At 45.7% G+C, this 10465-nt stretch overlaps 2 protein-coding genes across 2 annotated transcripts in view; both read left to right on the top strand.

Moving 5' to 3' along the window:
• Positions 1-675: 675 nt before the first annotated feature.
• LOC122941290 (putative tripartite motif-containing protein 75) lies at positions 676-3018 on the top strand. Its single transcript, XM_044298405.1, has one exon. The coding sequence runs from the start codon at positions 686-688 to the stop codon at positions 2180-2182; it is 1497 nt and encodes a 498-aa protein (XP_044154340.1). The 5' UTR covers positions 676-685; the 3' UTR covers positions 2183-3018.
• Positions 3019-4656: 1638 nt separating this feature from the next.
• LOC122940623 (putative uncharacterized protein MYH16) overlaps positions 4657-10465 on the top strand; it is a 51770-nt gene continuing 45961 nt past the window's right edge. Inside the window, exon 1 of the mRNA XM_044297287.1 lies at positions 4657-4805. The gene's annotated coding sequence lies outside the window, so the exon portion shown is untranslated. The remainder of the gene's footprint in view (positions 4806-10465) is intronic.

Genomic DNA, 10465 nt, shown 5'->3' with positions numbered 1-10465 from the left:
ACCAAACACCCTCCAACAGCACCTTCTTCCAACAATCCAACAACAGTTTAGTGAAGAACAATGCATCTTCCAGCACGATGGAGCACCGTGCCATAAGGCAAAAGTGATAACCAAGTGGCTCGGGGACCAAGAGGTTGACATTTTGGGTCCATGGCCTGGAAACTCCCCAGATCTTAATCCCATTGAGAACTTGTGGTCAATCCTCAAGAGGCGGGTGGACAAACAAAAACCCACTAATTCTGACAAACTCCAAGAAGTGATTATGAAAGAATGGGTTGCTATCAGTCAGGAATTGGCCCAGAAGTTGATTGAGAGCATGCCCAGTCGGATTGCAGAGGTCCTGAAAAAGAAGGGCCAACACTGCAAATACTGACTCTTTGCATAAATGTTATGTAATTGTCGATAAAAGCCTTTGAAACGTATGAAGTGCGTGTAATTATATTTCACTACATCACAGAAACAACTAAAACAAAGATCTAAAAGCAGTTTAGCAGCAAACTTTGTGAAAACTAATATTTGTGTCATTCTCAAAACTTTTGGCCACGACTGTACTCGAGTTCTATACTCGTCTCTGGAGATTCGCTTAGTAATGCCTGAGCTGTAATCTGTGACGCCCCCTGACTGGTGACGCCCTCTCCTGGCTTCCTGCCCAGACTTTCAGTTTTATTACTCCCCGTCACCAGTAATGGCGTGTGCTGATCTCCGAGAGGAGCTGAAATGCTCCATCTGCCTGGAGATCTACAGGGATCCTGTTAACTTGCCCTGTGGCCACAACTACTGCCGATCCTGTATCCACCGCATGCTGGACACCCAGGAGGCCTCCAGAGCTTATAACTGCCCTGAATGCAGGACAACTTTCCTAGGCCACCCTGTGCTGCAGAAGAACATCGCCCTGTGTAACATCGTCAACATTGTCTCGTCTGCAAACCCAGAGCAGAGTGGAAGTGACATTCATTGCTCATATTGTATATACTCTGCTGTTCCTGCCATACAGTCCTGTCTACATTGTGAAGCTTCTCTGTGCAGCAACCACCTGAGAGTCCACAGCAGGTCAGCAGAACATGTCCTAACAGAAGCCACCCGAACCCCAGAAAAAAGGAAGTGTCCTGTCCACAAGGAAATCCTGAAGTATCACTGCATTGTGGATGACCTTTGTATCTGTGTCACCTGTTGCTTGGCTGGAGAACATTATGGACATCAGGTGGAGCTACTGGAGGTAGCGTCTGAGAAAAAGAAGGACAAACTCAGAACCTTCTTGGAAAAACTCACCTTCAAACGAGAAAAGATTGAGAAGAAGCTCCAAGATCTACAAGAGCGTAAATATATAGAACCTAGTGATGAAGAAGCCACTGTCCTGTTTCCAGACATGAGGGGTGAGATGGTTTTATACACAGTCTCAAGCCTGATTCAGCTGTTCAAGATCAAGAAGGACAAGTTTTCCAAGAAAATTCAACAACTTCAAGGACTATGCAACTCAAGCGATTCAGTGTCCGTTGTAGGTGAGAAGGACGTGGACCTTCATGACTTCTTTGATGGAGAAGGAGAGGATGAAGAACAGGAACAATACAACCACAAGCTCCATGAAGATGTTGGTGACCAAGCTGTAGACCAGATTTCAAAACCTCAAGACTGTCCAAAGCTGGTTCTAGATATAAGTACATCTGCAAATAATATACTAGTATCAGATGACCTGAAAACCATGTACTGGTCTGCCGTGTATCAGAACCGGCCCGAAACACCAAAGAGGTTCCAGTATAATCAGATTTTAAGCAGCTGCTTCTTTTCCTCAGGTCGACACTATTGGGAGGTGGAGACCAGTGAAACTGGAGACTGGAGACTAGGTGTGGCCTACCACACAATACAGAGGAACGGGGATCAGTCCTACTTTGGGGACAATGACAAGTCTTGGTGTCTTCGTAGGTTGTATAAGAACCAGTATTCGGTCATGCATGACAACATGGTGACCACCTGCCCTCATACATTTACCTGTAATAGATTTCGGATATTTCTGGACTACGAGGCCGGACAGTTGTCCTTTTATGAGTTAAGCAGTCCCATCAGACACCTGCACACTGTCATGGCCACCTTCACCGGGCCCCTCCATGCTGCTTTTGGTGTAGGGTATTGGCTATCTGGAGAACATTGCTGCCTGAAGGTCCTTCATCACGACTCCTTCCCATAATACATGGCACAGGGCAAAAATTTAAGAAGCGTCTGTAGTAGACGTCATTGAAGTGACCAGCTTTGAAGGTCCTAAGGCTCATGTCCTTTAGGCTTTCATTTTTTGATCAGTATGTCCTTCAAGGTTATGAAAGATGACCCCTTAATTTTTTGATTTGATAGAGGGCATCTTTGAGGTCAAATATTGATTGTGTATCTTTGAAGAACTCCTTTAAGATACCAAAAGAGCTTACAGAAGAATCGTCTAACAGTCTGTAGGTGCCATCAGACACTTCCTCCTTTTGCAATATAAGCGGTGGTGGGAACAAACTGGACTTCCTTCTTAAAGGAACATGCCAGGCAAAGTCTGTACTCTTTGTTATGTCAAGTGCATGGCCTGAAGGGGCGGAGCTTAAAGTGGAAATTTAAAGAGCATCCAGAAGAGAATCCCTGTGTCAAGCTCCGCCCTCTTAGGCCTTACATTAGGTGCTTTATCTGGTCTGTTCACCCTATAAATCTGGTATCAGACTGTAGATATTTGGTAATTGTATAACCGCCATCTATATTCCATGGCTAATGGTTACCCTGATTTCCCTGCTTTATTATATGAGATTGGACATATCAGCAGCTATTATTATACTATCACTAAACAGCGCCACAGAGTGGCCGGCTATTGTAATAGCATGCCATTCAACTGGGGTTTAGGTGTGGACAGGCCCTTGTCCTTGTTGATAAAAAATTAAGAAAAAATGATTTGCTTTGTCCATTCTATTATATTGTTCTATTATATTATATTGTTACGTTGTTACATTGTTATACTAGGACACTGTATTGTATTGCCCATATCTGCCGCCATATAACAGCCGCTCCAGGTACAGTATAATCTGTAACCTGATGGACGGTCGGGGGAAATGGACCTGAACTCCACCGCATCATTCTTTATTTCACGTTGTTACCGGGTGACACCTCATTCAGCATTAATGGAAAGTCTCCGGCTCCGCCTGGCGGCAGACGTTCCGCGTCTCGCAGATAAGACGCAGAATTCAGAAGCCTATAATTAATGACTCCATCTCCTGGAGACTGGAATTCACCACTGTCCCAGATACACAATCGAAGATTCTCCCCCCGCATGTTCCTATAAAAAGACACCGGTACAGTATGCACCGCGCTTCACCGCGCAGGAGAGTCAGGTGGACACAACCACTTTTTTTTTTTTTTTTTTTTAAAGCAATTTAAAGGGGAAGTTAGATCAGGGATCACATTGTACAATGTTGTTATAATGTAACTCAATGCAAAAGTCCTGCCTCCTTCCTAGTATAATCCAGAGCTGCACTCACTATTCTGCTGGTGCAGTCACTGTGTACATACATTACTTATCCTGTACTGATCCTGAGTTACATCCTGTACTATACTCCAGAGCTGCACTCACTATTCTGCTGGTGCAGTCACTGTGTACCTACATTACTTATCCTGTACTGATCCTGAGTTACATCCTGTACTATACTCCAGAGCTGCACTCACTATTCTGCTGGTGCAGTCACTGTGCACATGCATTACTTATCCTGTACTGATCCTGAGTTACATCCTGTATTATACTCCAGAGCTGCACTCACTATTCTGCTGGTGCAGTCACTCTGTACATACATTACTTATCCTGTACTGATCCTGAGTTACATCCCGTATTATACTGCAGAGCTGCACTCACTATTCTGCTGGTGCAGTCACTGTGTACATACATTACTTATCCTGCACTGATCCTGAGTTACATCCTGTATTATACTCCAGAGCTGCACTCACTATTCTGCTGGTGCAGTCACTGTGTACATACATTACTTATCCTGTACTGATCCTGAGTTACATCCTGTATTATACTCCAGAGCTGCACTCACTATTCTGCTGTTGCAGTCACTGTGTACATACATTACTTATCCTGTACTGATCCTGAGTTACATCCTGTATTATACTCCAGAGCTGCACTCACTATTCTGCTGGTGCAGTCACTGTGTCCATACATTACTTATCCTGTACTGATCCTGAGTTACATCCTGTACTATACTCCAGAGCTGCACTCACTAGTCTGCTGGTGCAGTCACTGTGTACATACATTACTTATCCTGTACTGATCCTGAGTTACATCCTGTATTATACTCCAGAGCTGCACTCACTATTCTGCTGTTGCAGTCACTGTGTACATACATTACTTATCCTGTACTGATCCTGAGTTACATCCTGTATTATACTCCAGAGCTGCACTCACTATTCTGCTGGTGCAGTCACTGTGCACATGCATTACTTATCCTGTACTGATCCTGAGTTACATCCTGTATTATACTCCAGAGCTGCACTCACTATTCTGCTGGTGCAGTCACTCTGTACTGGGTGGTCCTGTCTCTTCCTTCCCCAGTCCTATCACTGAGTACATGGAGAAAGCAGGACCGGACAGCGTATCACACATGATTGGATTAGATACATATAAACGTCTATTGTCACATTGATATGTGTGTGTTTCTCGTACAGCAGAGCTCAGTGAGTTGAGTCTTCTGGTGGAGGAGTTGGGGGGCCGCACCTCACAACTGAATAAGACAAAGCTCCTTCTGGCATCTGAGGTGGAGGATGTGAAAAAGCAACTAGAGGAGGAAAAAAAGGTACCCCCCATGACCATGACCACCATCACACCCCCATGGCACAAACATCTCCAAACCCTTCAAGACCATGACCACCACCTCACCTATCATGATAACCTCTGCACCCCGTATGACGATGGCCACCACTTCACCCTCCATGGCCATGACCACTATCACACACAGTCTGTAGCCTAAATAGGAAAGATGGCTTCCAATGTCATATGTAAAGAAAAGGGTATCCAGCCAGAACCCTTTGCCCATAACCATAAGAAAGAAGGGCTGTGACTACCTCTCAGACAGGATATACAGGCAGGTTGTCAGCAGTAATAGATGTTCCTGTAGTATAAGGAGTGTGGATCTCATGTCTGATCACATGTCATTATATCAGTGATGTCATCAGCAGGGGGCGGGGCTGTGACTACCTCTCAGACAGGATATACAGGCAGGTTGTCAGCAGTAATAGATGTTCCTGTAGTATAAGGTGTGTGGATCTCATGTCTGATCACATGTCATTATATCAGTGATGTCATCAGCAGGGGGCGGGGCTGTGACTACCTCTCAGACAGGATATACAGGCAGGTTGTCAGCAGTAATAGATGTTCCTGTAGTATAAGGTGTGTGGATCTCATGTCTGATCACATGTCATTATATCAGTGATGTCATCAGCAGGGGGCGGGGCTGTGACTACCTCTCAGACAGGATATACAGGCAGGTTGTCAGCAGTAATAGATGTTCCTGTAGTATAAGGTGTGTGGATCTCATGTCTGATCACATGTCATTATATCAGTGATGTCATCAGCAGGGGGCGGGGCTGTGACTACCTCTCAGACAGGATATACAGGCAGGTTGTCAGCAGTAATAGATGTTCCTGTAGTATAAGGTGTGTGGATCTCATGTCTGATCACATGTCATTATATCAGTGATGTCATCAGCAGGGGGCGGGGCTGTGACTACCTCTCAGACAGGATATACAGGCAGGTTGTCAGCAGTAATAGATGTTCCTGTAGTATAAGGTGTGTGGATCTCATGTCTGATCACATGTCATTATATCAGTGATGTCATCAGCAGGGGGCGGGGCTGTGACACCTCTCAGACAGGATATACAGGCAGGTTGTCAGCAGTAATAGATGTTCCTGTAGTATAAGGTGTGTGGGATCTCATGTCTGATCACATGTCATTATATCAGTGATGTCATCAGCAGGGGGCGGGGCTGTGACTACCTCTCAGACAGGATATACAGGCAGGTTGTCAGCAGTAATAGATGTTCCTGTAGTATAAGGAGTGTGGATCTCATGTCTGATCACATGTCATTATATCAGTGATGTCATCAGCAGGGGGCGGGGCTGTGACTACCTCTCAGACAGGATATACAGGCAGGTTGTCAGCAGTAATAGATGTTCCTGTAGTATAAGGTGTGTGGATCTCATGTCTGATCACATGTCATTATATCAGTGATGTCATCAGCAGGGGGCGGGGCTGTGACTACCTCTCAGACAGGATATACAGGCAGGTTGTCAGCAGTAATAGATGTTCCTGTAGTATAAGGAGTGTGGATCTCATGTCTGATCACATGTCATTATATCAGTGATGTCATCAGCAGGGGGCGGGGCTGTGACTACCTCTCAGACAGGATATACAGGCAGGTTGTCAGCAGTAATAGATGTTCCTGTAGTATAAGGAGTGTGGATCTCATGTCTGATCACATGTCATTATATCAGTGATGTCATCAGCAGGGGGCGGGGCTGTGACAACCTCTCAGACAGGATATACAGGCAGGTTGTCAGCAGTAATAGATGTTCCTGTAGTATAAGGTGTGTGGATCTCATGTCTGATCACATGTCATTATATCAGTGATGTCATCAGCAGGGGCGGGGCTGTGACTAACCTCTCAGACAGGATATACAGGCAGGTTGTCAGCAGTAATAGATGTTCCTGTAGTATAAGGTGTGTGGATCTCATGTCTGATCACATGTCATTATATCAGTGATGTCATCAGCAGGGGGCGGGGCTGTGACTACCTCTCAGACAGGATATACAGGCAGGTTGTCAGCAGTAATAGATGTTCCTGTAGTATAAGGTGTGTGGATCTCATGTCTGATCACATGTCATTATATCAGTGATGTCATCAGCAGGGGGCGGGGCTGTGACTACCTCTCAGACAGGATATACAGGCAGGTTGTCAGCAGTAATAGATGTTCCTGTAGTATAAGGGTGTGGATCTCATGTCTGATCACATGTCATTATATCAGTGATGTCATCAGCAGGGGGCGGGGCTGTGACTACCTCTCAGACAGGATATACAGGCAGGTTGTCAGCAGTAATAGATGTTCCTGTAGTATAAGGTGTGTGGATCTCATGTCTGATCACATGTCATTATATCAGTGATGTCATCAGCAGGGGGCGGGGCTGTGACTACCTCTCAGACAGGATATACAGGCAGGTTGTCAGCAGTAATAGATGTTCCTGTAGTATAAGGTGTGTGGATCTTATGTCTGATCACATGTCATAATATCCGTGATGTCATCAGCAGGGGGCGGGGCTGTGACTACCTCTCAGACAGGATATACAGGCAGGTTGTCAGCAGTAATAGATGTTCCTGTAGTATAAGGAGTGTGGATCTCATGTCTGATCACATGTCATTATATCAGTGATGTCATCAGCAGGGGGCGGGGCTGTGACTACCTCTCAGACAGGATATACAGGCAGGTTGTCAGCAGTAATAGATGTTCCTGTAGTATAAGGAGTGTGGATCTCATGTCTGATCACATGTCATTATATCAGTGATGTCATCAGCAGGGGGCGGGGCTGTGACTACCTCTCAGACAGGATATACAGGCAGGTTGTCAGCAGTAATAGATGTTCCTGTAGTATAAGGAGTGTGGATCTCATGTCTGATCACATGTCATTATATCAGTGATGTCATCAGCAGGGGGCGGGGCTGTGACTACCTCTCAGACAGGATATACAGGCAGGTTGTCAGCAGTAATAGATGTTCCTGTAGTATAAGGAGTGTGGATCTCATGTCTGATCACATGTCATTATATCAGTGATGTCATCAGCAGGGGGCGGGGCTGTGACTACCTCTCAGACAGGATATACAGGCAGGTTGTCAGCAGTAATAGATGTTCCTGTAGTATAAGGTGTGTGGATCTCATGTCTGATCACATGTCATTATATCAGTGATGTCATCAGCAGGGGGCGGGGCTGTGACTACCTCTCAGACAGGATATACAGGCAGGTTGTCAGCAGTAATAGATGTTCCTGTAGTATAAGGTGTGTGGATCTCATGTCTGATCACATGTCATTATATCAGTGATGTCATCAGCAGGGGGCGGGGCTGTGACTACCTCTCAGACAGGATATACAGGCAGGTTGTCAGCAGTAATAGATGTTCCTGTAGTATAAGGTGTGTGGATCTCATGTCTGATCACATGTCATTATATCAGTGATGTCATCAGCAGGGGGCGGGGCTGTGACTACCTCTCAGACAGGATATACAGGCAGGTTGTCAGCAGTAATAGATGTTCCTGTAGTATAAGGAGTGTGGATCTCATGTCTGATCACATGTCATTATATCAGTGATGTCATCAGCAGGGGGCGGGGCTGTGACTACCTCTCAGACAGGATATACAGGCAGGTTGTCAGCAGTAATAGATGTTCCTGTAGTATAAGGAGTGTGGATCTCATGTCTGATCACATGTCATTATATCAGTGATGTCATCAGCAGGGGGCGGGGCTGTGACTACCTCTCAGACAGGATATACAGGCAGGTTGTCAGCAGTAATAGATGTTCCTGTAGTATAAGGTGTGTGGATCTCATGTCTGATCACATGTCATTATATCAGTGATGTCATCAGCAGGGGGCGGGGCTGTGACTACCTCTCAGACAGGATATACAGGCAGGTTGTCAGCAGTAATAGATGTTCCTGTAGTATAAGGTGTGTGGATCTCATGTCTGATCACATGTCATTATATCAGTGATGTCATCAGCAGGAGGCGGGGCTGTGACTACCTCTCAGACAGGATATACAGGCAGGTTGTCAGCAGTAATAGATGTTCCTGTAGTATAAGGTGTGTGGATCTCATGTCTGATCACATGTCATTATATCAGTGATGTCATCAGCAGGGGCGGGGCTGTGACTACCTCTCAGGCAGGATATACAGGCAGGTTGTCAGCAGTAATAGATGTTCCTGAGTATAAGGTGTGTGATCTCATGTCTGATCACATGTCATTATATCAGTGATGTCATCAGCAGGGGCGGGGCTGTGACAACCTCTCAGACAGGATATACAGGCAGGTTGTCAGCAGTAATAGATGTTCCTGTAGTATAAGGTGTGTGGATCTCATGTCTGATCACATGTCATTATATCAGTGATGTCATCAGCAGGGGGCGGGGCTGTGACTACCTCTCAGACAGGATATACAGGCAGGTTGTCAGCAGTAATAGATGTTCCTGTAGTATAAGGTGTGTGGTCTCATGTCTGATCACATGACATTATATCAGTGATGTCATCAGCAGGAGGCGGGGCTGTGACTACCTCTCAGACAGGATATACAGGCAGGTTGTCAGCAGTAATAGATGTTCCTGTAGTATAAGGTGTGTGGATCCCATGTCTGATCACATGTCATTATATCAGTGATGTCATCAGCAGGGGGCGGGGCTGTGACTACCTCTCAGACAGGATATACAGGCAGGTTGTCAGCAGTAATAGATGTTCCTGTAGTATGAGGTGTGTGGATCTTATGTCTGATCACATGTCATAATATCCGTGATGTCATCAGCAGGGGGCGGGGCTGTGACTACCTCTCAGACATGATAAACAGGCAGGTTGTCAGCAGTAATAGATGTTCCTGTAGTATAAGGAGTGTGGATCTCATGTCTGATCACATGTCATTATATCAGTGATGTCATCAGCAGGGGGCGGGGCTGTGACTACCTCTCAGACAGGATATACAGGCAGGTTGTCAGCAGTAATAGATGTTCCTGTAGTATAAGGAGTGTGGATCTCATGTCTGATCACATGTCATTATATCAGTGATGTCATCAGCAGGGGGCGGGGCTGTGACTACCTCTCAGACAGGATATACAGGCAGGTTGTCAGCAGTAATAGATGTTCCTGTAGTATAAGGAGTGTGGATCTCATGTCTGATCACATGTCATTATATCAGTGATGTCATCAGCAGGGGCGGGGCTGTGACAACCTCTCAGACAGGATATACAGGCAGGTTGTCAGCAGTAATAGATGTTCCTGTAGTATAAGGAGTGTGGATCTATGTCTGATCACATGTCATTATATCAGTGATGTCATCAGCAGGGGGCGGGGCTGTGACTACCTCTCAGACAGGATATACAGGCAGGTTGTCAGCAGTAATAGATGTTCCTGTAGTATAAGGAGTGTGGATCTCATGTCTGATCACATGTAATTATATCAGTGATGTCATCAGCAGGGGGCGGGGCTGTGACTACCTCTCAGACAGGATATACAGGCAGGTTGTCAGCAGTAATAGATGTTCCTGTAGTATAAGGTGTGTGGATCTCATGTCTGATCACATGTCATTATATCAGTGATGTCATCAGCAGGGGGCGGAGCTGTGACTACCTCTCAGACAGGATATACAGGCAGGTTGTCAGCAGTAATAGATGTTCCTGTAGTATAAGGTGTGTGGATCTCATGTCTGA

Source organism: Bufo gargarizans, chromosome 6 (assembly GCF_014858855.1).
Source record: "Bufo gargarizans isolate SCDJY-AF-19 chromosome 6, ASM1485885v1, whole genome shotgun sequence".
Taxonomy (NCBI): Eukaryota; Metazoa; Chordata; class Amphibia; order Anura; family Bufonidae; genus Bufo; species Bufo gargarizans.
This window is presented reverse-complemented; position numbering and strand designations above follow the sequence as displayed.

Excerpts from the sequence above, each read along its gene's own strand:
- LOC122941290 (XM_044298405.1), top strand. The coding sequence starts at position 686 with ATGGCGTGTGCTGATCTCCGAGAGGAGCTGAAATGCTCCATCTGCCTG.